The sequence below is a fragment of the Micrasema longulum genome, unplaced genomic scaffold (assembly GCF_059751315.1).
Source record: "Micrasema longulum isolate JH-2025_06_02 unplaced genomic scaffold, ASM5975131v1 h1tg002589l, whole genome shotgun sequence".
Taxonomy (NCBI): domain Eukaryota; kingdom Metazoa; phylum Arthropoda; class Insecta; order Trichoptera; family Brachycentridae; genus Micrasema; species Micrasema longulum.
Genome location: NW_028279725.1, coordinates 32,087 through 59,793, shown reverse-complemented (window position 1 = coordinate 59,793; position 27,707 = coordinate 32,087). Strand labels below are relative to the sequence as shown.

At 33.5% G+C, this 27,707-nt stretch overlaps 1 protein-coding gene across 1 annotated transcript; it reads right to left on the bottom strand.

The window, feature by feature from the left end:
- Positions 1 to 384: 384 nt before the first annotated feature.
- AGO3 (Argonaute 3) lies at positions 385 to 27,707 on the bottom strand. Its single transcript, XM_088240769.1, has 17 exons — positions 27,692 to 27,707; positions 27,124 to 27,202; positions 24,992 to 25,085; positions 23,187 to 23,349; positions 20,128 to 20,230; positions 18,988 to 19,159; positions 18,247 to 18,374; positions 17,314 to 17,477; positions 16,681 to 16,878; positions 15,834 to 15,971; positions 15,193 to 15,370; positions 11,682 to 11,939; positions 10,207 to 10,434; positions 9,325 to 9,502; positions 8,532 to 8,697; positions 3,851 to 4,069; positions 385 to 1,976 (listed from the first exon to the last, which is right to left on the bottom strand). The coding sequence occupies exons 2-17, from the start codon at positions 27,193 to 27,195 to the stop codon at positions 1,712 to 1,714; spliced, it is 2,724 nt and encodes a 907-aa protein (XP_088096895.1). The 5' UTR covers positions 27,196 to 27,202; positions 27,692 to 27,707; the 3' UTR covers positions 385 to 1,711.

The following is a 27,707-nucleotide window of genomic DNA, read 5'->3' as shown; positions in this document are numbered from 1 at the left end:
AAGGACGAAACAATCAACGAAAGAATACGAAGGTGCGACAATTTACATTATTTTTTTTCAATTTCACAAAAAGTTGATTTTTTAGTTGAGTCGTTTTCATCCTAAAGGTGCGATATGTATATATTTGTACTAACATACATATGTGGTTTAGTTTTTCAACTTAAGAACAACCTTAACAAATAAGTCATTAATCTCTCAACACGTAAAAAAGAAAGTCACCTTGTTTCCGTTCAAAGAAACTTATTATTTATATGGTTTTTGTACATTTCTCATCAGTCTAAAGTGAAAATGCTAGTTTCACAATTAGTTTTATTGCCGTAAATGCCTTTTATTCAAGAAAGGTTTTCATAACACATTTCATTAATAAAAATTATCAAATGCGTATTTTTTTTTAATGGTTTGGGTAAATTTAACATGACTGTTTTAAAAAGCTTTTAATTTTAAATGGCTTCATGTTTTAGTTGATGGCAATCATTTTAAAATGTGTCAACCCATACTCGAATAGTTGATTAGTGCGATACTGTACACTTAAAAAAATACAATCTTCTTTATCATGAAATGCCGGCCTTGTGGTCTATCGGTTAGTGCATTCGTTAGGGTTCAATTACCCGTAAGGTTGACATGAATCACTGAGCTTTTATTCTGCAATATACTGGCACCTGAGGCGTAAGGTTGATTGATCACCTTGCCTTCATGAGACAAATGATCGAGATCCGCTGCGATCGGTGCACCAATGCAGTGCTCTGTGCAGATTAGGAAATAATTGATTGTTTTTTTTAAATTTGTTCAGTAAAATGCAGCTTGTTGGAATGATCTCTAAAATTGAATGGTACACGGAAACAGGCCCATTAAAAGATACCAAATTTTACAGTAGAGCAAAATGAAGAGTAAAAAAGACACAGAATTTTTTTGACACAGTAGGTTTTCAATTAATGTAACATATAGAGCCTGTTTTTGTCGTGTGCCCTTCAATTGATTTAACATAACGTCGCCTTAATTTGAATACAACGTAAGTCACTAAAAATAACATTACAGGAGACAATAAAAACTTCATAAATCAGGAATTTTGTATGAAATTTTAGTGTTTTTTTTTATTCAAATATTTTTTTAAAAAATTGTACGTAATTATTAATTGTCTAATGCTTCTTGTATTCTTGTACGCCGCAGAAACGTGGACCCCGGATCCGAGAACTAGGATTTGAACAGTGTCTTTCTTCAACTGGGCAAATCCGCATTCTCAGGTACTTCGGCCACGTTACGAGACGAAAATACAATATGGAAAAATTAGTGGTACGAGGATGAGTAGAGGGAACTCAATCTTGTGGAAGTCCCACCAGATGGACCGACTCAGTGACAGAAACAACCGGCGTCCCAGGAGGCCTCCAAAAGAGCTGAATATAGTAGCGGATGGGGGCAGACTGTAACAACGTGCTTCCCTCCAGCCAACGTGATTGCGACTGCTCTGCCAAGAGTAAACGACTAAGAAGATTTTGTTTTGTATCCAAACAAATGTAAATTCCTGTACTTACTGACCACCTATTGACTTATGCTGTATTCCAAGAAAAAAATCTCTTTTCTGTCAATAATTTCATCATTTAAATGACAGAGATAGATGTGGCAGATATTTGTTACGGTGGAAAATATTGAATAGAGAAAAAATTACATGCATTGTATTTTTTAATTAAGACGACAATAAGTTCCCACAGAATGTTTATAAGAAAAAAAGTTTGTCGCTTAGTGACTGGTCATGTTCTTTTCGGACAATTTGGCCCATGAGGAAGGCGAGTTTGTGGGCGTACTGGCAAGGAGCGGGCACGCGTACCGTGCCAGGCCAGTTGTAGTACAAGTGGCACATCTTGTACGTGAAGCGCTGCACGTGATCAGGGCTGATGCTGGCGGTGTCATGGAGGACGATGTAGTGGGTGGGGGTGACAGTGCCCTGGCGCACCTTCTGGGACACTAGGAAGAAGTCATACCTAGAAAAAGTCAAACATGATAGTTGAACAATTTTCTTATACACATCACCAATGTTAAAGGGAGGATGCTCAGTTCTACGGGAAATCGGATATAATATATTTTTTCTTACACACGTTAAAAATTAGAGTATTTAATTATATTGCAAAGTGTCTTGAAAATGTATGGGAAAATTAATAAAAATTGAACTGCTTTGCAACACCACAGGTTTATGTGACCTGCGAGTGAGTCAATAAATGATAATGTTGTGGCAATCATGGCCAACCGCGATTGTAACCGGCAACAGATTTCCAAGGTAGCCATGTTTTTTGACATAAAAATTCTAATTGTACGGAGTTCAACTTTTAAATGTTAGAAATCAAAACTAACTGTTTGTTTTTCCTACAAACTAATCTGATCATGTCAAACGATGCCGTAGAATGCCTGCAATAAACGCTAGTTAAACCCATGTTTTCTTTCCTTCTTGTCAGTTATGTTTCAAAGTTAAGATGTGCGTTTTGATAAATCACCGACCATAATTCGTGACATTGTGGATGGTGTTATTTCAGAGTTTCGGTGCGGATTAAAAAATTACAAAACTTTAAAAAATCACAGTGACGACAATATGATACCTACATAAAAATAAATACCAATTTTTTTGGATGAATTTTAAAAATCATGGAAATTCTTCATCGTACTGATCAACAAATAGGTAGCTCAAGAACAAATACAGAAAATTGAAATTTTACCCATAGTGGTCTATGAAAAAAAATAGCCAACTCCTGTTTTACACAGGGAATACGTTCAATGCAATACTATGCAAAATTAGTAAACTTGTGAAATAATGGTGGATAGTTTCCCTTGTATAAAAATAAAGAGGTTATGTTGACAGATGCCCAAGTTTCTTGCAAGACATGTTTGATCCATTTATGTCTAACACTACTTACCGCTAAATCCATCTACAGGAAAACGGCAGAAACAAAGTTGTACACTTAATATTTTGACAGTGCAAAGGTAAATTTTACTAAGCAATGTGTAGCCAACTTGACGGAAGATCCAGTTTAATTTTTTTTAAATTAATGATAAACCTCATGGTATAAACTTTTATTTCAACTGTGTAGGAATCACGCCAATATAATAGGTAGGAATGTAAGAGATTTTTATTTAATAAAAATACTGTATAATATTCACCAGTCTGAAGATGCCCATTAGAGGGTGAAAGCGCTAATTGGTCAAAATATATAAGTGGAAGTGTACCGAGTATTTTTTAAATTAATAACTTATATTTACATATATGTAAATATAAGTTATTACATCATTACAATGGAATTCCATCAAGAATTGTCAATAAATAATATACTATTAAACTAAAACAAAAAAATATTTTCAATTTTTATATGTTGAATTATCAGCACTACGATTTTTTTAAGTCATGTATTTCAGAAATAACTCCGCGTGTGACGTCAGAGGTTCCCTTACTTTCTCGATCAGTTCTGCCCATTGGTCCACTGACGGCAAGCAAACTGGAAATTTTTGATAACTTCCTTGTCATTGGTTCATTCAAATGAACCAGTTTAAAGTCAGTTTTTATTAAAATGTTTTTTTTTTAATGCTCTAATTTTTACCGTGCGCAAGAAAACATTTATTGTATCCAATTTCCCGTAGGACAGAAGTTCCTCATTGGCTCTTTTATAAAGTTGCTGCATGTCGCCTAGTAAATTTTGCCTTTCAGCCGTCGATGAATTTTTTTGGCGGGGGATATTAAAAAGCGTTCCGATAATACATTGAGTGCAATATGAATGAACTTGCATAATGAAGGCATGACACGTTAAAGCATCCCTATAATGCTGTATTTACTTTGACACATTGTTATATTCAAGCCGAAAGATAAACTTACAAGGATCGCCTAGTTACAGTGTTATCCAAAACAGTTCCAGGGTTGGGATTTTCCAGGCTGTTTCCTGCAGCAGCGAAGATCCTAGTATTGATCCTCTTCTGTACCACGATGAAGGTCATGGAGGGGGAGTAGTTGGAGTCCACCAGAGGGAAGCAGGACTCCAGTTGAGGAATCTCATAGTCCTTACACACCGACAGCTGCCCATCACCAACTCCGTCTCTGTAGTCAAAACACGAGAGAGATTAAATCATGCATTTTTTTTACCACAACAGGCCAAAAATCCCAATTATCATCATCATTTTCTTATCCGCACCTAGTAGTACATAAGGCACTGCATCGGTACTCCGATCGTAATGTATCTTGATAATTTTTAGTTACAGTTTGTTAATGAATCTAGAAAAATCTGGCCTTATTACAAAAATTAATACTCACCATTTTGATACTGCACGCACTGTTTTACCTTTTGCACTCGAGGCATTTTTAAAGAAATAAATAACATTTATATTAAAATGTACTTCAATTTATAATGATAGAAACATATTTTTTTGTTTTGTTTAAATATGTATGTACGGATTAGAAAGGACATAAAGTATTTTACATTTCATTCCCCAATGTGAAGTCCAGGTATACTTTCTCAAGTTTCGCAATATGTTTGGGTTTCTTTTTTTCCACCTGCAATTTTTCCATTCCCCTTTCATTACTATTTCTCTATTTTCTCTATTCAACATTCCAGTGCAGTATTTTGTTATTATTTTATTTTATTTTATTAACATAAACAGCAAATCTGCCTTTTACAAGAAATTAAAATACTAACATATTTGGCTGAATGTTTTTTTATATTTTTTTTAAACATAAATTTCCTTATACCCAAGATTACTGTTTAATATGGCATCACAAGTATACACTGTCCGTGAATTGTTGCTACAAAACGGTGGCACCTGTCTAGTCATTCTTCCAGGCACCCTGAAGTTGATGAGAGATAATAGTTCATGGCAATCCCATATTGAATTTACAATTTTGAATAAATTCAAAAGGTCTATAATTTTTCTTCTATTGTTAAGTTTGAACAAATTTAATGTTTTTAGTAAAAAATCGTAATTTAAAAATTCATGACTGATTCTAAGTTTAAAATTTATGTACCGTAAGAATGTTAATGCATTGAATTATGATATTTCTCAGCACAGTTAATTAGTTTACATGGTAATAATATACCAATCAAGTACATGTGACTTGTTTATCTCTGAAATAAAACCTTACTTCCTCAAGTGTGATCGTTAAAAATATACTCATTTGCAGCACTAACCATCTTTCAGCGGAGCATACAACTTTACACAGGATAATTCAATCACAAGTGCATACATTACATATTTATGAATAAAACAATCTTGATGCTAAAACTTTTGTAAATATTAAGTTTAAATTTTCGTATTTTGTCGCAAGACGGGGTTGAACTTAATTTGCTCTGGCATCACTGTACCGATTTTGACAAATAGGCTTGCATTGAAAAAGTGACATTTCAAAAAACGTTTTTAATGAAAATAAAGCTTCGTTTTGATCAATCGAGTAAAAGTTATTCCATTTTGAAAATGAATGTGGAGAGTGAGGAAATTTGTGGAATTTTGAAGTTTTCCTTCCTGAAAGGCAAAAATGCGTCCCAGGCTCGTTGTGCAGTCTATGGTGACGATGCTCTAACAACACGTGTAGCACAACGACGGTTTAAGTGGTTCGGTTTGGGAAATTTCAATGTCAAAGATGCACCTCGCTCTGGGCGGCACATCACGGAAAAAGTCGACGAATATGTAACTTGATCATGTAATTTGCATTCCGCTAGATTGGTCAAGAAGCTCGATAAGTGGGCGCCACATGAACTGAGTGCAAAAAATTTGATGGATCAAATTACCACAAGCAATGAGCTGCTGAAAAAACAAGCAACCGTTGAAACGAGTGGTCACTGGAAATGAGAAATGGATCACGTACGACAATGTGGAGCGGAAACGGTCATGGAAGAAGCGATCAGAAGCTCCAAAAACAGTCGCAAAGCCAGGATTGACGAATAAGAAGGTGATGCTATGCGTGTGGTGGGACTACAAGGGTATCATAAACTATGAGCAGCTCCAGCCTGGCAAAACTATTGATTTGGGTCACTACTGTCAACAACTAAAGAGACTAAGCGAAGCAATCAAGAAAAAGTGACCAGAATTGACAAAATTCCGTGGCGTTTTCTTCCAGCAGAACACGAGACCACACACATCTTTGGCCACCGACAAAAACTGGAGGAGCTTGGCTGGGAAGTTTTGACCCACTCATCGTACAGCCCTGACCTTGCGCCTTCAGATTATTATTTGTTCAGGTCTCTATAAAACTCTACAGGGAAAGAAATTGAATTCAAGAATTGACTGTGAAAATCACTTGTCCCAGTTTATTGCCCACAAACCACAGAAGTTCTATAAGGATGGGATCATGGCTCTACCAGAGAGATGGCAAAAGACCATCGGTAATAATAGAAAGTATTCGGATTGATTCTGTTTATTTGAACAAATAAAAAAGTACATTTGAAATGACGAGAAAAATACGAAATTAATTTTTGAAAAACCTATTATTTATCGTAATTTAAGCTTCACATTGTAGTATTAATTTGCACCAGGATACCTTTCCATTGATATGTCGAATTTTAATGATATATTTGTTGTCCTTTGATAAAATTCCGTAAATTATTATTTTTCAACTGTCCTACAATGATCCTTGCATAAATAACATTGAAACTGAAAAAAGCTAAAACCTTATTTTTACGTTCTCCCGCTTTTTACGCAAAATGTTTAGGTCCCACTTTATTCCGTACATTATCATTCAAATATCCCCCCCAATTAACGTTTCTTAAGTTTTTCACTACACCGGTTTTATATTGAAAAATTTTCGAAACTCTTCGATCTGTCAAAAGACACCGAGCTGCGCTTTGCCGCGTGAATGGAGAATAAAATCGAGGTAAATAAAAAAACGGGTAAATTATTGTCTCAATAAATTCAAAGTAGGAGCAGTGTAATTGGCCATTTTGTTTAAGTGTCTAATTTTGACATTTTACCAAATTGTGAGATGCAGTTGACGCATGTTTAAGAAGAATAAAGTCTTTACATAAAAAAATTACGAAGCAGAAAGTAAGAAAATATAAATATTATTTGGAGTTATAAACATAATATGGAAAGAAGATAGTTTAAACACATTGTAATATTGATTGAAACAATACAAAATATTTTTAATGAAATCATAGGAAAATATGAATATTCCCCAATTATGATCGTTTTTACAATTTTTCTGCGGTTTTTCATTTCTTCACTTTAGCGTTTTCCTCAGTTTAATGCTTTTTTTGCTGCTCCCTCGGAAAACGTAAAACAGAGGTTTTACTGTATATTTATTTATTTATTTTGTTCATTAACGCCCAAAAGGCATTTACAAAAAATAAAAATGAAATACTTGCTAACATACTAAATAATAAACACAGAATATACAGAAAAAAATTGTGAAATTAGTTAAAAAGGATATGATAAAAAGTTTTACAAAGTAAAAAAAAAAAACAATAATAACAAAGGTATGCAAGAAAAAACAGTAAGCATATAAACAAAAAATGCAAAGATATAAGCTTATGAAATAAATTCTGTACAGCAAACAATAAATAAAGTGTTACGGTAAGCGAGAAAGACATTTTTAAGTTAAATTAATAAACAAGCGAGCATATATGATCACGAAAAAATAAGAAATAAAAATATGTATCTATAAAATGCGTATTTGCCAATACTACAATGCAATTTGATATAATAGTAAAAAATAAAAAACAAGTATAAGGTAATAAAAATAAACAAGTACGTATTTTTTTTAAATTTATGGAATTGAATTGTCAATAATAGTTTGACGAGCAGCTACAAATAAACTTGATATTGTGGACTTATAAGATGGTAAAGAATTGGACAGAATGTCTGCAGCCGTTCCATAAGTGTTACCTAACCTATGCAGTCTCGGTATCAATGAATTGTTTTGTTGGTTGGAAGAAGTACTGGAGCAATGAAACAATAAAGTACTCCTAGGGTTGACAGCAGGTACTCTAAAATTAATCAATTCAAGTATTTTTGGTGCGTCAAAAAGAGAGTTTACAATTTTATACAGTACAATGAGATCATTAATAGTTCTTCTTTCAGAAAGTGTTAGGTTAAGCAGTGTTAATAAATAGTCATAATTCACATTTTGTATTGGAATGTTTAGTTTGTAATTTATATATCGTAGAAATTTATGTTTATATTGAAAATATTGGGAAATAAGACTTTATTTTAATGCCGCCATAGCGGCAGCATTTAAGTGCAAAGGGTTAAACTTAGCATACATATTTAATGAGGAGAAAAAAAAACTGAATTAGCGAATTATACGCTCTTTACGATGTTTATTAAATTTTGCAAATAAGAGAACGCATACAACAAATTTAAAAAAAAAATCCTCTTGCTAATACAGATACAAAATTTTATTCTACTATTTTTCTAATTGACATTTTCCATTAATACATAATTTGAATTATTATTTTTGCAAAAAAGATTTTTGATAAATGGATTGTTTGTGTTAGCAAGTTTAAAACTTTTGTGGTAGGTGTACTACAATTATTATTACAATGCAGCATAAATATGAAATCTTTACCACCTACCTGTAAATAAAGATCCTGCTGGGAAAGACACCATTGACATTATAGTAATGTTTTATTGCCTTTATGAAGCTGATCTTAAGGCCGTCGATGAGCTCCTGGCCTTTGTCTTGTATGATGATGTGGCTAACCCAACGTGTCATTGTGGAATTGAAGGAAGCCACAAAACCTATAAAAATACCATACATATTACAGGAATAAGAAATATTTAAGAAAGAAGACAAAAATACACTCATAATTGTTTTTTGTGTAGCACTGATTGAAAACACCCTACATTTTTTAAGTATATTATATTTTATAAATAAAATATTTACTAATTAAAAATAAAATAAACATTACTGTAAGATATTGAATTTATATAGAAAATTGTAATTAGCTGTTATTTATTATTATTTTGAATAAACCAAAAAAAATCCGCCAGTTAGCCGAAACAAACTAAAATGTCATGCGGCCGAGTCAGGAGCCATAAGATGCACCCGAGTACAGCCGAATGTAATCCGACACATCCCGACTGCAGATTTCGGCTGAGACGAAGTTTCAGTCTAAACCGAAACTCGCTTTATCGGCCAAAACTGGTTGAAACCGAAATTTCGGTCTGTCACTAGTAGCATATAATAAAGAGATACATTTTATTTTTATGTAATTGTTACATTTTTTCCATGCATTTTTCATTTCCTCACTTTAGTGTTTTTCTCCATTTTAAACTTTTTTAGTGACTCCATTGAAAAATGAAAAAAAAAAAGGGGATTTAACTTAATTTATTAATTTAATTATTACTCGTATTGTAGTTCATTACCTGCGCAAGATGCCTTTCCAGCTCCGTGGAAAACATCGATGCCAATCACCATTGTGTTCTTGTATGGGATATTGACCGCCCACAGAGTACCTCCTAGTTTGCAGTTCACTTGCAATGCAATTTTTTGCACCACGGAGCGAAGCTTTTCTCTATTGCAGAGTGTGCGTGAATTTATCACCTATGAGTAATTAAATGATAATTAGAACACCACTTTGTGTCCGGGTGAATGAACAATACAATACATTTTAGTTCTGTGTATGAAATAGAACCAGAAACCAATAGGAGTGTTTTTTGCTTGACGCTGCTTCTGAAATAGGAAATCGGGTAAATAATCCCGCCTCATAGTGTTGCGGTTGGCGCGTTTGGCTACCATAAATGTGGTCTTGGGTTCGATAAAAAGAAATGAAAAGAAAAAGAAAAGAAAAATAAAAGAAAAACCAAATTAACATATGCTGATATTACAAAAATATGATTTATTTGCAGTATGCATTTATTTTTAATTTTTAAGAAAAATTATTTTTTTTAAGAATGTGTATCTGTCTATAACCCCAAAGATTTAAATTTCTGGGGGCCACTTTCAACAAGCTGTAAATAACTTACAATTAGAAAATGGTAATACGGTTACGATAGAGCAGGGAGCAAACCTCTGTCCTTTGATCTGTGAGTCCACGACACTAGCCAAAGGACCACAACCCTATTCAAATTTGATATCAATCCTGTCAGGGAAAAATCCAGGATTTGTTAAGAGATTTGGACATACCCAAAATATTGTTAATCAAATGTTTGCATTATTGTTGTATTCAAGAAGAAGTTTTTAAAATCCGGGTTTACAATTTCAGGTAACACGAGACTTTCTCATTATTGGGAAGTAATTTGTCCTACCTGCGATGGTATGGGGTTCTCCACACAGCAGGTCTTCTTTATGGCGCTATAGCGGTCGTCCCTAGCGGTGGGACATATGCAGACAACCATCTTGAGTCGGGGGTTGATGACATTCTTGAGGGCGAGGCTGTAGGCCTCGGGTTTGTCCGACTGCAGGCAGATTACCTTGGGGTTGGAGATACGCATTCCCATGGGTGGGCCACATCGCATCAGTGTTTCGATGAATCCCTGGGAAACGTTCGATACATATTTAAAAAATAAAGTTATGTATTACAACAGAGGAAGAAAATGGAAACCTAGCCATTTAAAAGGCTTGTTATTGGATGTTTTTGACAGGTTGGTAAAGAGGAGGAAACAATTTTTTCCTGCGAAATCAGAAAACAAAATATAAGGATTGAAATTTTAATTCCCAGTGCTAATTATGCACTTACGTGTGATAATTTTTTTCATACTAAAAATGCTTATTATAGTACAATGATACAATTTAAAAATATACTCCAAGTTTTTAAATTTAAGTAGGTATAAGGCGGAGATGGAGTTCATCAGTACGGCGGAACAGACGGAGGGGGCACAAATCTTCTCTCGGGCCATCCGGACCCGCTTGGGCGTTGGGCAGGACATTGTGTCGAGGATGGCAGCGGAGGAACAATAGTCAACGGTGGCATCCTGAGCCCCAATTGGCGAGAGGGGTTACTGTCTCAATGTCAGGTGGCAACCGGCCGTAAAAAACAAAGCTAATAACAAATCTCATAGTCCTACGTGTAGACTGAAAACTAGGAGGGGAGACCCCAAGTATATGGGACATAAAGCCAGGAGGAAGAAGGTTATCATTAATATTAAATTATCGGTTTATTTCCAGTATTCGACTGACATCCACCCTTTATCTCCTCTATGCATTTTTTTTCTTGTGCAATTATCTTGGAAAGTAGAACCTTTAGTCAAATTTTATATTATGTTGTATATTATGTTGCTTAAAAACTTTCCTTACATCAACATATTTTTTCTTTATTTACCCGATAAATTTATGAATTGAAGTATGTTTACTGTTGGTAATGACAGTTGATTACGGGCAATATGTCAGGGCCGCACTAGGCATCCATATAATGTCCTAAAATCTGAAACGCCTATTTATATACATTTTTAAAATTTTCTGTAATGATTAGAATGATCGAAAATGAAAAGTAAAATAATGTTAATTTTAATTCAAGTGAAAAATATGTGTTAATATGTAGGTACTATTTTTTTAGCATTCCTAAAGATGACAATACAAGACAAAAATGGATTAAATTAATATCGATTTGGCAATTCTCAACCCGAGTACGGCCCATTGCTTTGCTGCAAACTGTAGCTAACTTAATACTTAATAGTCGTATAATGGTTTTCCTAGGTGTGGGCTCCTCTATAGCTCGGCGCATTATTGCTCTGAGATTATAACAATAGGACAAGGGATGGTAAACTAATGGTTTCTTAATTACCTTGGTGCAGGGAGTGTCCCTCTGCGTGTGCAGGATGGCCCAGTCCTCAATGTCCATAGGTTGGATACACTTTTTCGAGGTGGCGTCCCGTCCCCAGTCAGCGTTATAATTTCCCGCCACCTTGTGATCTTCCCCGAAGATGATCTGTTCCGGTTGCAGGGTGCGGGCATTAATGCTGACAGTGTCGGGGCGCAGGGTCAGGCCCCAGTTGGAGAGCATCTGCTTAGCGGTGGGGCAGTTGTTCACGTTGTTAACAAACTAGAAAATAAACAATATTAAAAATAATAGTTTTAACAGTTCAAATTTTTTCTTTAAATCTCATTTTAGCTAGCAATATTTTAAGTATGTCCAAATGTTTGGAGACTGGCTGGATTTAACTCCCTAAGGAGATATTACGATCTAAATGTATCACAACAGAGAGAGAAAACATTTTTATTATGTACCTTTTTTTTTTTGGCAATAAACGCACGCCATATTTCAAAACAGAAACTGAATAAACAGTAAATTTTATACTTGAAGCACTAACTTTGTTTTTAACCACATTTTTTTTTTTCTGCCGACCGGTTATTTATTATTTTACTATGGATAAATTGTTTTCTCGATCTCAGTCCCTTATATATTGTACAAAATTCCTTCCGGCATTTGCTGTCTTGGAGATAAAAATATACTATTAGAGATAATAACATACTGAACCAATTGAGTTGTAGCGAGACCGCGAGTTACGAACTCTGCTGCATTATGTAAAAATATCAAAATGAATATTGAGGCGAGTTGGAAAATCCGCTCAGACTCACATGTTTGTTGTATACCCGAAACCTCAAAATTGGTGTTTTCCTTCAATTTATGTACAATTATTCAAGTCTTTTTGAATTTATTAGTGCATTTAAAAACTAAGTTTTATGTTTATTTTCTTATGCAATAAGCGTCATTGAAAATGGCAAACTAACAGCCCAGGAATCTGAAGTTAGTCTCTATCATTATGCAAACATTTTTATCGGAGAAATTTGTAATTTTAGTTGCAATTTTAAAGACTGTTTATTGCGTTTTGCAGACATTTGCTGCCATTTTTGTGTTTTTAACAGCTGAAGAGTCTGAAGTTAGTCTTTAATTGTTATACCAACTTGTTGGCGGGAAAAAAATTACAATCCTCATTGAAAGCTGACAGCTCAAGAGTCTGAAGATAGTCCTATCACTATACTCACTTGTTAGTAAGTTAAATCAATAGAAAAAACCTATAAATCATCAAATTATTTTTATTATTTATATATTTACAAAAATGGCAGCAATATATATCATTGCTGCCATTTTTGCATTTTAGTTGTAATTTTAAAGATGTCTTACAGACATTAATTATTTGTATTAAAAAAAAATGCAATAAGAAAATGTTTTAAACATCGCTTCATATCTTTTTAAATAAATAAAAATCCTACCCTCCATTTGAGTTTTCGACGGTCCCCTAAAAAACGTAATTTGGTTATGCTGTATATGTTTAATTGTATAGTCAAACAAATAGTTTTTTGTGATTTGCTCATAAGTGGAAAAAGCCTCCAGATCAGGTTTTGTAACTCTACAACCTTAGAGTATATACATTTTAGAGTCCGTACTATTCCAAAGTTTGTAAGAATTTTTGAAAAGGGGGCGTGGTCATTTGTTTAGTGAAGACGTTTTTCGTTTCCAGATGTTTATAAAACCGGGTTGTCACAAATGCACGACTTAAGGCAATTTTTTACAGAGATTGGTAGTAGGAAGTACAATAAAAACGTTTGTTTTCATTTATTAACAAGTTTACTAAAAACATTTTTAATACATAAAAGTAAGCAAAAATAAACATTATAAATGACATTGTTTGATACATAAATTAATTTTATAAACATATATGCACTTACATATAATAAAAAAGTAAAACTGCAATAAAGTAAGTTTATTGAGTTTGAAAATTAACCAATTTGTTAAAATATTGGCTTACTCTATCAGGATCGACGGCAGGTTGTAACTTACATCTTTTAAAACTGGTTAAACGGGGTCTCCAATTCTAAAATATTTTCCGAATTCGTTGTTTGATTTGAAAACTGAAAACAGTAATCTCTATTAATTTTTTTATTTAAACTTGTATCTTTGGATAGAGTGAAGATACCACTTCCAATTTGGTGATTTGGAGAAATCACGCCGTTTCACTGAAGAGGTAGGCAGAGAGGATATAACACCATATCACTCTGTCTTTGCATGTAGATCTCGGTTCCTCTACATTTATACATCTTCTCATGCACGTACACTGATTTTTTCGACTTTATGGTATATAAATATGAAATAAATGTATATTTACCCATAAGGAGTTAGCTTTTTGAAAACATGTTATTACACATACCAAATAATTTGTTTTTGTCCAAATTAATGGATAGAAAGTGGTTGGAACACACCCAATTGTTATTTTTCAGGGGACAATTGTTCCCTGCCCTGTCTTATGGATCCATTTATTTCGCCTTATTTCATCTATCGGGAATCCAAAAAAATAAACCTTAATTTACTATGTTATGCTTATAAATTTAATGATAAAAATATTACACTAATAAATAACATTTAAGTGAATACGTAATATTTTAAGGTGTTGCACAGCCCTGGCATTCTTAATTATAAGAGCCGCCCAAAAAGTGGTCATAAAAATACCATTTAAAATTGGCGCAGATGTATTATCATCTCTTTTAGTTACATTCAATAAACGACAATTTCATATTCTTTCAGCGAAATAAAAAGAGAAAGAATTATTTCTAGATGTCGGTTGACTCGGTAAAAGGTCATCGAGTTTGCGTGTTTTGAACATTTTAAGATATATTTGGATTGAAACGTTTGAAAAAAATTATTTAAATCACATAAATCCAATGTATAAGGTATTTGAATTACACAGAAACAAATGCTATAATAATTGCTCAAATGATGGTACAAAAATAGTGGTGCATTTATGTTGAAAACTACCAAAAAACTTATTAATTTGAAAATGTATAATATTTGATAAATACCTGTGATAACTGAAGCGTTTTCTCCCCTTTCCAGTTCTATTTGAACATCCTTTCATGGCACAAGTCGGCATAATAAATTTTGATGTAATTAGCACTAAATACGTTAAACAATCATCAAAATACCGACAGAGCGTTTGACAGTTCGAAACAATACTGGCCGCGTACTTAAAAAAAGAGCATCGGAAAATTCTAAAATTGACTACAAAACAAAAAATTAGGACCGTACCCACAGATTTTTTTTGTCTCCCTTTCTCTCATTTAGAACATATTGTAAAAAATGAGTCCGCTATAACCGGCAACATGCATTGGACTGGTAAAATGTTTTGTTATCCCTCTTTATATGTATATACTCTAAGTCTACAACTCAATTATGGTATTCAGGCGTCTTAAAAAGCCCTTTGCAATGAAATACCAGGTTGGTAAAAACTTTTTTTAATAAATAATTATTAAATGTTGTTAAATTAACACGTAATGCAGATAGATTTATTTTTAAATACCTTTTTGATTGCGCAGAATCTCTGGTTGGGAGTAATCCTTGTGTATGCAGCCATTTCTTTCATAAGATTGAAATTAGATCTCATCTCGTCGGATATTCCTGTAAGGTTACAAAACTCCGGGATGAGGGCGATCATTATAGTCTGGGGTTGGTCCGTCAGGTTATCCCGTCTAGTTGCTCTTAAATCAAGAAACAAAAATAGCTTCATCTAAATTAATGCTTAGAATAACAATATGAAAACCATTTTTACAATGGATCCTGTGATCAGAATTCTTAGATTTTCACAGCAGTTATTTTTGCGTTATTGTGTCATACGTCATTTGCACCTGATGGACGTTGCAATGCGGTCCAAAACTATTGGCAAAGAGGACACACAACGCAAACACCCAGAAAATTCAATGTGGATCCCACGAAAGTGACATTTATAATAGTTATCTTAAAAAAAACCTAGGTAGAATAAACATGAATTATTTATTGATTTTACAATTCCCAATACAGTCATAACAATAATTATGGAACCAAATTATGTAATATCTTTAACGTTCATCTTTTTGTGTTAATTACAAAAATCATACAAAATAGTTTTGTTCTTTACTGAATACGTTAATTCTAACTATTCTACTAACTTTAGACAAAAATTACCTGTTTATCAATAGTGGTTGATTGTGATCTGTAATCTCGATCCCGTAGTTATTTTTATAATAGGTCATAAAGGAAGTTTCCCCAGATTTCCCTTCAAATGTGCTCTTTGGTGACTGATTAAAATCCACATCATCAATCCTAAAAGGAAGAAAATTTTAATACAAAAAAACAACTGCTAAAAAACTATAATATAAATCTCTTTTTGTTTATAAATTTGTATAAACCACTTACAATCTAGTCACACAGTAAAACCTCGTTATTACGTTCTTCGATTTTACGTTTTCCCGCTTTTTACACTGAAATGTTTAGGACCCATTTTTCTTCATACAAATATTCCTCCTAATTAATGTTTTTTACATTTTTCATCACCCCAGTTTTACGTTAAAATTTTTTCAGAATTCATTTGATGAGTCAAAAAAGCTAAAATTATTTCGTAATAATGATGCTGCGGCCCGCGCGCCAATGCGTGTGCCACGCGAATGAAGAATAAAAACAGGTAAACAACTACCTAACTTATAAACGATAAATTATTTTCTTAACCTAAATTCAAAGCAGGTGCAGCAACTTTTTGTTTAAGTGTCTTCTTTTAAGGTTAGTCATAGTTTTCATTTGAACAAAAATACAAATCATGATACACAGTTGAAAAACGTTAAGAAACAAAGTTTTGATATCGATAAATTGCGATGTTTAAAACATAACGGAAAACCAAGTTGGATCATCTTGCGTTTTATGTAACAAAAACGATCCAAATACCCGATGCATGACTGGGTTCGGATAGGGAAATTGTGTTAGTATAGTTAAAAGATAAAACTTTATTTTCCGATTATTGATTAGACGGCGTTCTTACATATAGCATTTGTTGTTATAGGTGGTCATGACAGTTTGTCCGATGACCGCTTTCTTGAGTTCATTCTCCCATCCGACTCGGTAGTGGGTGATGATGTCTCTAATTAGATCCAGCACACTCTGCTTGCGGAGTACGCGGTGTGACGGGTCTATGCACAGCATCACACCTCCCTCGTACTCATCCACTGCTGTTACATATCTGTAATTTTCATTCCATTGTTAAAGATCCACTGATACTATTTTGGACTGTCTCGACAATTAATATTATTGCTTAAATAATTGTGAAAATTGAAAAACTCTATATACTAAACATTTTGAGAAATAAAACTACATTTTCATGCTGCCATAGCGGCGACACCCGAGTTCTAAGAGTATGGGTGTGTAATTTAAAATTTACCACTTAGTAAAAGCAAACTAAGCAAAATCATACAAATATGTAAAATTCTAAGTAATATAATAATAGTAATTAATATTCATGATGTATAATAATATCAATAAAACAACAGACAATGTAGTTATATAAACCATAGTTTATTATTATTTGCTTAGCATTTGCGGCAGCTAGATAAACTGGTGCAAAGCTAAGCTTAAAAATAGCCGATAAGTAATATTATGGTGTAAATGAGTTTGCTACCCGGGCCAGATTTCCAATTTATACTGCGGGATGGTGATGGCACTAGTTGGGTCAAAATACTGACGCCGGAAATCTACCATCTTGAGTTCCATCATGATTCTTTTGAAAAGGACATTATATAACTGTTTCATCTCCCTAAATTGTCTCGCTTTCTTGAAAATAACCTGAAAATAAATTAAACAAATGGTATTTTAATGATATTATGGTTGGCCGGAAAAACTAATTGATCGAGAGATTTGCCATCATTGTGGCAAGAAGGATAAGTGTAGAAATCAATATGGACATTAGATGCCTTCCATAACAAAAATGTTAATCTCTATTTATCCAAAAATTTAAGAAATTTAGATACTCGTATCTAATTCGCTATTTTATTATTATTAGATTTTAGGCAACCTTTGTTAGTGGTACAATTTAGTAACATGTCAATATGGCGTTTTTGTTCAAATGAAAACTAACCCAAATGGAAGACACTTAAACAAAAAGGTCAATTACATTGTAATTGCTTTGAATTTAGTTTAAGACAATGATTTACCATTTATTAGTTGTTTACATGCTTTTATTCTTCAGTGGGGCACACGTGGTGGCGCCCAGTATTGCTTTTATGTCGACAAGATTTTGGCTTTTTTGATAAAATGAATTTTATATATATTTTTTTAGGTAAAACCGGGGTCATAATAAACTTAATAAAAAAGGTAAAAAAACATTCAGTGGGGGGAATATTTGTACAGAATGTAAGAAGAAAAATGGGATCTGAACGATTCGGTGTAAAAAGTGGGAAAATGTAAAATTGAGGAATGTAAAAACGAGGTTTTACAGTAGATATTTTTAAATAATATTAAAACACAAGAATCTCCATACCTTGATTCACAATAAATGGGGCGATATACAATATCATAAGATTATTAGAACAAACCATAATGTTTGACACCTTACCCTGACACTGACAGATTCTCCTGAGACGGGATGAGGTGAGATAAGACATGTCTCATCATTATCAAGTTTTCGGGGCAAAAACAAATTGTACCCATCAAATGTGTGTGGTCCCAGAACCTTACTGTGCACTAGATAAAAGAAAACTTACATAAATATTAAGAAATCAAACATTCGGTTTAACTAATACTGAAGCGCCCGCGAGCCAACTGTTTTACAATAATTACCAACTAGGCTGAGAACAATAGAGGGTGAACACTGACAATACATACTCTTCGGTTTTAAGACAAAAGCGAAAGACGAAAAAAGACGAAAGACCTAACAGTCATCGCTTTCATCATCTTGTTGAGCACAATATGTTAAGAGATGCTATATTTGTTTTGTTCTTTACTGTTTCCTTTTGTGCCAATTGCATCATGTACACTTGCCAAACGTACTACTACTTTGCTCAATGTACTTATAAGGATTTTTTTGTAAACCTATTAAAATCATTTTAAAGTTCCTAGAATTCCATTTGTTCGTGCGCTTCGTAGCTGCAATTGGTGATTTCGACTTACATACATTATTGTTTTACAATTCCCACGCCGCACTATGTAGCTACGTAAGAAATAATAAGTATTGTGTATTACATAATTGATTTTGTAGTTACAAAACTAGCTCCTGATGAATTTTGAAAAATAAAAAGTTGATTTGCCCCCAGCAGGATTTGCAAATTCTATGATTCGAATTGTAAATAAATAGTACCTTTTAAGAGTTTAATTCTAAAACTCTTGGCATCTTGGCTGGGGTCATACTTCACGTCGTATTCATATGCTCCAGAGCCGGGAGAAGTCTGCAGGTTGATATAATTGGCCGTGGCGCGAATTCCTTCTCCGCTTGTTCCGTGCTGCTTTACGACATCAGACTCCATCTCAGACTGCAAGAACAAGACATCGCCTACAATATTGTTATGTCCGAAAACATGGATCATTAACCGAAATTAAAATTAATGCTAACTTTAAATAATGACCCGCCATCTCTGAGGCCAATTATTAAAATTGTAAGCTACTTCCTTCAAACAAAACAAACAAAATATTGTGTTTTCTCAAAAAACTGTTGTGTTGATTTAAATGGGATTGGAAATTTTACCTCTATGCAACCAGTGAACTAAAATTGGTGAATGCACATTTGCAGTTGCAGGCCCTATGGCATGGAATATTCTAGCAGCAGATGTTTAGGGAAAAACATAAAACCCACCTGTTCTCTAAATCATTGAGTAAATGTTGAGCATGTAATGAAAAAATAAATTGTTTTAAGGTAAACTTGAATTCGACATTGCATATAATCGCTTTGATAAAGCGTCCTTGAGGTAGTATATTACGAAAATCACGCTACATAAGTTATCAATGATAATAATAACTAAAAAATAACAAGTTATTGTAGTATAACAATATTTGATTATGTCCAAATGCTTGCAGACCGGCTGGATTTCCTACTTAGGGAGTTGTTCGTATTTAAAGCCGGATGAATCTCACGTGATAAAGGTTTCAGCTCTTTTACTTCACAAAAGTCAACAGATGGAAGAGTTGAGGAAATGTGGATGTTCAAACATGGGCAGAATAGTGAATGTTACACAGTGTGTAAAGTGGCCACTTAAACCAGCCAATGACAGGTCATAAGCCCTGTAAATGCCTAGACTTCCATATTCCCTTCTCGAAAACTTTTTCCCTCTCTGTTGAAATAAATTTAAATATTGTAGTATATTTTATACAGTTAATGCAAAATGTTATGTACTCGCTGTAGGAATATTAATTTTTGGGTGTTAAGTTTGCAACACTTTTACCGAGCCACACCCGAGTTCAAGTTTGTGGGAAAACTCAAGCTCCAAGTTATGAGAATACTCACTTGTACTGCGGTGGAGCTTGCCGATCCAATGGATGTGCACTTTAAAGATGACGTAATGGTAGCAACTGACGCACCAGGGGAGGGCGCGACAGGGTGTGTTTGGCTGAGGAAAATCATAATAGTTATTAAAATAACTTGTAGCGTTAGTTATCAGCAAGTTTATTTCCATAAGTAGATTAGATTCTTAATGTCAAAATATATAGATCATTAGGACAGAACGCCGCATCACTCTTTGCAAATAGACTTCGCTTTCTTTACATTCACACATCTTCCTAAGCACGCATGTCGATTATTCTGACTTTTGACAAGTCCATCTTTAAGTATTTGTTGGTTTTGGTCAGGCTTTGTCTTTCCCAGTCTTCCTCATTTTTAAGATCCATCAACATTCGCATCGTAAATCTAAAGAAAGGCAGGGGTACTGCGTCGGTCTGGATGTGTTGAGCGAATGGACATAAAAATAATGTCATTTAAGTTCAATACGCAGTTATATGTACAATTTTCCTCTTTATCTGATTCACCGCTTGGATGATTGCAAAATGTCACCAAAAGTGCCGAAAAACTTATACAGAATTAAAGTGTGATATTCTTTGGGTCATTTCTAAAACATCCTTCTAAATGTCATACTAATAAAGCGGACATTTTGCCAATTAGCCCAATCACAAAAAATCTGTCAATAAAATATCATCACATTTCTTTCTCAACCTATTTTGGCATGGATTTTGAAAATGAAAAATGTGCAAAACACTTACTTCATAAATACTTACAAAACAGACTCTTTTCAGATTTGACGCATAATAATTAAATTACGCTTTTCAGGTAAATGAAGAATTTTCAGTTACTAGGTTACAGTATTAAGGATTCGAGTACTGTAAACATGAGATATGAGGTAATTGAATAAAAACAATGATATGAAAAACTGAAAAATATTTTTTCCAAATAAAAGCGCAAGTATGAAACAAATAATACAAAACAGATCATCAAGAACACAAAAAATGGATTTTGTGGAGGTCCCTCACAATTAAGAGTTCCTTCAAAGGCATAGCAATCTTTTGGCTATAGCTCCTTCATATTTTGAGGATCTTCTGTTTAACTTTATTTTTGTTATTTATTGAGATTGATTAATGAATTGTATGATCTTCCTACTTTAAGAGGAGAACAAGCGCGGTTAAAACGTTGCATTGAGATAAAAACGCAAATCATCATCAAATTTTATCTTATGATGCATTCCTCATTCTGGGTATCCAACTCCCAAGGTAGATAGTATAATAATTTATTAATGCACCAGATTGCAGGAAGAACTCGTGACTCAAGTCTAGTATGGGTTTTCAGATCTCGCAGCTTAAATCGGCTGAGCAAAACCTGCCGGCATGTAGCGCTTTGTATATTTTGAAAATAAAGTGAACTGAATCAAACAACATCTGTTTGTTACAGTGAAAAATTTATGGTAAATATCTGCTAATTATTGAAATATTATGGCTAAACTGTTGCTGTTTGGCATATTTTTCGACCCTTGGAAAAAAATCAATGAATGTAAAAATATTGAAATCAATGCTTAATTTTGTGTTGCAATCAACATTTATCAAGGGAGTGAGATGCGAGGAACTTGCATCATCGATTGCAGCTTAATTTGAATCGCTATTCAAATATAAGCTCGGTCCATTTATAAGGCGTCCATTAAAGAAGCCAAAAGTATATAAAAAATATTTAAAAATTCAGATACGAGGTTGAGAAAGAAAGGAGACAATATATAAAATTTGGACATACATCAACAATGTTGGAATTCAGATGAAGATTTAAATATTTGTTTTCTCATTATCTCTAACGTAATTTGGAGATGTCTGACTGAATGACTGTATGTATAGTAACTATTGCAAATCATTTATGAAATCTTTTTTTTTACACAAAAACAGCAAAGCAAATTAGCCATAGAGGAAGATTATTTAAATAAAAAAGGGAATTAAATTTTTTCTCAAGATACAGTTCTATATTTTAACACGTGGTTCATCATCCCTTTCTACCTGTTCAACGAAATCCATGAATTTTAGCGAGCTAATTTCTAAATAATAAGTTGTGTGTATTTTTGGTGTGATAAATTTTCATGATTATTATATTTTATTTGGAAGTTCAACAAGGATACTAAAAATACGTGAGTAAGCATTGGTATCTCTTCACTTCTTTACATTTATCCTCAATTATAGAACTTCAACATTTGGATATTTATATCGAAATTATATAAGAGTGAAGCTTAATTAAATAAATTTGAGTAATAATAAAGACCGAGTTAAAGGTAAGACTGTCGACCTCGTGGTGTAATGGTCAGCGCGTTTACCTACCATTCAAGAGGTCTCGGGTTTGATTTCCGACATGGTTGATATGAAATATTTATGAAAAAGGGTGTTTTCACACTATAATATTTCATAGTCCCTGGACTGGTACCTGAAGCGTAAGACTGATCATCTTACCTTCATGTTACAAAAATGATTAAGATACGCTGAGATTGGTGGAACAATGCAGTGCCCTATGCACCATTAGGTGCAGAAAGGGAATAATGAAATGAATAAAAGATACGACTAATTATTTTTTAAAGAAAATAAGAAGACATAAGAAGTAACAAAAGAAACTAAAATTATTTTACTTACACAAAACTAAAGATTAGAAAAACAAAATATTTTTTTTATTATCATTCTCTATCATGATAATTGTCAACATTAACTTTATTTTCTATTTTGTTTTAGTCATAACATTCTTGCAAGAGGGATTTTACTTACACAAAACTAAAGATTAGAAAAACAAAATATTTTTTTTATTATCATTCTCTATCATGATAATTGTCAACATTAACTTTATTTTCTATTTTGTTTTAGTCATAACATTCTTGCAAGAGGGTTGAAATGTGCCATATTGTTTATAAAAATTTGAAAGTTGTAGGTATGTAGATATATTAAATTTTATATATTAAAATAATGACAGGTCATTAGGCCAGTTAACCTAGCCTTCAAAACTCCTTTCTCAAAAAAGCTCTTTATCAATGTTAAAAAATAAACATCGGTGACTCTTGCCTGGTGAGCATCTGCATGGCCCCGCGGCCTCTGGAGACAGTACTATTTACAATGGTAGAGGAGGGGGAGGTCTTATCGGAGGCGGGGTCCGGTGACAAGAGTACAGGAGATGCGCTCGAGTGTGAGGATTGGGTGTATACGCCAGATGTGGAAGATGAAGATCCTGAAAAAAATTCAAAATCACATTAGAACCAGCGTTGGAATTAATCACAATTATCTATTATAAAAATTATCATTTGCATATTTATGATTTCATATTTTTCTATATGCACCTAATGGTGCATAGGACACTGCATGGATACATCAACACAAATTATCTCGATCATTTTTGTAACATGAAGGTAAGATGATCAGTCCAGGGACTGAGAAAATATTCTAAATTAAAAAAGTATATTTTTGGATAAATATTTCATGTCATCTGTGTCAGGAATTGAACCTGAGACCTCTTGCACGATAGACAAACGCGTTGACCATTAGACCACGAGGCAGGCATAATATGATTTACCTACCAAAATATTTGAATTTTCACACTATTTTCAAATAGTCATAAAATATTATATTTTCAAATACATACTCATAAAATACTGTATTTTCAAATAGTTCTGTATTTTAAAATGGGAATCAATTAGTGGTAGAGTGGGATTCGAACATTAGAATTAATTGAAATGAGTTTGTCCAGGCAGATAAAGAACAAAGTTTTGTGTGTGAAATAATATCAGACTCGATGGCTTCTCTCAGGTAAAAACCCTGAAAAAGAAAATCGAGAGATGATAAATCCAATTAATGACCATGTTTGAGGTCCCAGGTTTGATTCCCAGCAAGGTCAAATATTTGTTTTTAAGTTGCAATATTTCACTGTCCCTGGACTGACATCTAAAGCATAAGGGTGATCACCCTACCTTCATGTAATAGATGATCGAGATACGCAGCATTTGCTGTTCCAATGTAGTGCCCTATGCACAGATAGTATGATGATGATGAATTCCCATCATTCATTTAAATGAAGATATCAGATTGATACATAATGCAATGTCTACAAAAACGTAGAACTATATATTGATTGCATATATATGTTTGGCATACTAAATGGTATAATCGATGTTCCATCATTACTGGGACAAGTAAAATTCCATATTCCGATTTGTAGGTTGAAAAACAGTTGATTACTGTTCATCGATCAGCATATATAACAAACTATAACCTTAATTCTCCAATGACCCATCTTTGTCGTATTGTTAACTCAAGACAAGATCTGGACTTTTTTGGTTTGAGTTTTCAGCGATTTAAACAAGCACTAAATAAATAGTCCAGATCTTGTCTTGATCTCCTTTATGTGTGTCAATGCTTCTTTACTTTTTAAAAAATGTTTTTAACTATTCTCTTACTGCAATATTTAAACCCTATAAATTGTATAAATGGACAATGTCCATTAATAAATAAATTAATGTTAAAACTGTTATCAACTTTGAGATTCCAAAAATCTAAATGTATGTATTTCGTCTAGTGGAATCTCTCAGTCTGCATTTTTAAAAAATGATGTTTATTGTGTTGCGGTCCTAAGAAAGACCGCTAAAATGTTTGTTTGTATTGTATGTGTTGCGCACGTCACGGTTATCGGTGAAATAGCCTGTACGGACAAAACGTGCTGGTATTTATGAGACCTGCGGCCGAAATGATACCTTAAGTGGTAGGGGTAGTAGGACCCCCTCCACTCCGAGCCAGGCCGAGAAGTGTTACTTTTTAACAACCACTCTTGGCAGAGTTGTTGTAATCAAACATATAAGTTACAATTTGAAATTTTTTACCTGGTCTAGACTGCTCCAAGCCCATGTGCTGTGTAAGGATTTGTGCCCTGCCCCTTCCGCTCATTGGAAATACTGGTTGGGTCGAAACCGGAGCCTGGAAATATGCTAAGTTAGTATAAATATTATAAACGAGATAACCTAAGTGAATTTCAATCAGTTTGTAAGAATGGATGAAATGAATCATTGGGTAGGAATAAGTTCATAAAATAATCCTATTTCTAAAGTCTGCAACATTATCATGAAACCATAACCCAACTTATATAAAATGTTGGGCCTTACTTATAAGCCAGGTGTAATGTTACACCTAGGCATAGTGGTAGAATAAGGATGGGAATATCATTCTTATTCTACCACTATAATATAAGGATGGTATTTCCATCCGTATTCTGCCACTATGCCAAGTTTATGGGTAAGGCCTGTAATGATATTATTTGATTACTACGTAATTGAGCCCAATAAGTCTGCGGAATTACACACAAAATGTCAGCAATTAGAATAGTGCAAAAAATTTAAAATAAAAATGCACAATGTGTTATTTGAAATCATATTTATAAATGTTTGGTTGGAAGAATAATTCAACATGATATTTGTTCATTACGTAACATTAAGTTAAAAATCGGTTCAAATTCACTCAATTAGGTTCAAATTCGAATTGGGTTGTGGTTCAAATCCAACTCCCTACCTCAACTTGACTATAAATATTTGGAAAAATCATAAGAAAGCAAATATTTATTTTTATTAAAAAAAAAAATACAGTTATAATATTAAAAATTAAACATATATATGAGGGGGTACCCAAAAGAAACCAAACTAATATTATGGTAGGCGGAGTTTTTGTATTGTAGTACAGGGTTTTGCTAATAAGATCATGTAGAGCTAACGAGTTGAGAAGTTTTGCTTCCTACTTGGGACAACTGGCACAAAAACTCTTGAAATGTTAACAACGGTCTACCAACATGATGCTATAAGTGATTGAGAGGTTTTCTCGTTTTAAATGAGGTCAAATGTCAATTAATGACCAGCCCTGATCTGGACGTCTTTCGACGACCCGAAACAACAAAAACACCGTTAAAATTTGCCAAATCATCCTGGTAAATCGACGACAGACTACCAAAGAAGTTGTAGAGTTCAGTAAAGGGGGTTATAAGTGAAGATTTGGGGATGACTGCCAAAATATGCTCTCACAGAGTTCTCTTTGTGCACCCATTTTTATCAAAAAAAATTATGACTGCTGTGTCCCACCCGATGAATTCACCTGATCTAGCCTTCTTCTATGTCTTTTTATTCCTTTAACGAAAAAACATATAAAAGGATAGCGTTTTACTGACATTGCTGAGGCTTAAGAAAAAATGACGAAGGCGCTGTCAAACATCACGGAAAACTTTTTTATTTCTTCCGATAAAGGAATAAAATATTGGACAAGAACGTTAGCTTGATTGGTACACTAAAGGTTTTTGAAAAATAATCTTTTTTTTTATTACTTCGGGGTCTTTTGGGTACCCCACCCCTAGTATATTCATTTTGTAAATATCTTGAAGCAGAAAAATAAACTATTGTTTTCAGTGAATTAATAATTTCAATGTACAATAGATAAAACGAATCTCAAAAAACAATTTTGTTGGAATTTCGTGCCTGGGTGGATGAAAAATACAGTTTCTTGAGTGAAATAGAACCAGTGTTTTGGACTTAGAAGGAAAAAAAACATATCAAGTTGAGATAACTACGTCTCGTAGTGTAATGGTTGGCGTGTCTGTCTACTGTGTTTAAGGTCTCTGCTTCCATTCCTGGTAAGGTCAACATGTTTTACACAGCAACATTTTATTGTCTCTAGACTTGTATTTGAAGTGCAAGACTGATCACCTTACCCTCATGTGACAGATGATCGAGGTAAGCTGCATTTACTGTACCGGTGCAGTCCCCTACGTACGGTCGGGAGGGGATAAGGATCGGAATTAAATGTTTGATTAATCACTACCCATCTAACCACGTACATGTTATGTTTTGATTATGTTCAATTTTGTATAATTTCAAATTATTCACTTGTAAAATATATTATAGTAAGTGGAATCAATAAATATTTGTGGATGGTATCAATAAATACAGATTTCTCAAAGGATGGAATTAGATCTTACCAAACTTGGTGATGGCTGTGACATGAGAAGCATGGCTCGACCTCTCCCGCCTGCTGTTGGCCTATCTGCCATCTTTAATCTGCAAAAAAACATGCGTGAGTATTTCAGTGTTATAAACAAGACACTTCATTAAACCGACATTTCGTCAGTCATTTCTCAAGACATAGTACTTAGTGTGAATACACTAATAGCAATTATTTTATTAATAGTTCAATCAAAACAGTGCTCTTGAGATGACTTTTCTCAAAAATTAACCCAAATCTTATTAACAAGTATTCTGTGCCTAGGCGAAATGAGGAATATGTAAATAATTATGTTAACAATGATATGGTTGGGATAACTTAGCTTCCCTAAAACTCTAAATAAATTATGATGAAATTTTACGAAATATCCACTTGACAGTCAATTCCACATACATTATTACCAATTATTATGAAATGAACAATTTTATTGTTATTACTATGGCTAGAAACTATCAAAAACTTTCGTTTTAGAATAAATATTGAGGCACTTATCAAAAAACAATTTTCTTTCTGATGTAATTGTAGTGAAATACAGTAATAAGTACTTGTAACTTAAGGTAG

Bases quoted from the DNA above. Each gene is read 5' to 3' on its own strand.
- AGO3 (XM_088240769.1), bottom strand. From the start codon at position 27,195: ATGGCAGATAGGCCAACAGCAGGCGGGAGAGGTCGAGCCATGCTTCTC. The intron at 19,160-20,127 runs GTGAGTATTCTC...TTGTTCTTGCAG, and splicing joins CAAGCTCCACCGCAGTACAA to TCTGAGATGGAGTCTGATGT. The intron at 8,698-9,324 runs GTAATGAACTAC...GTATTTTTATAG, and splicing joins TGGAAAGGCATCTTGCGCAG to GTTTTGTGGCTTCCTTCAAT.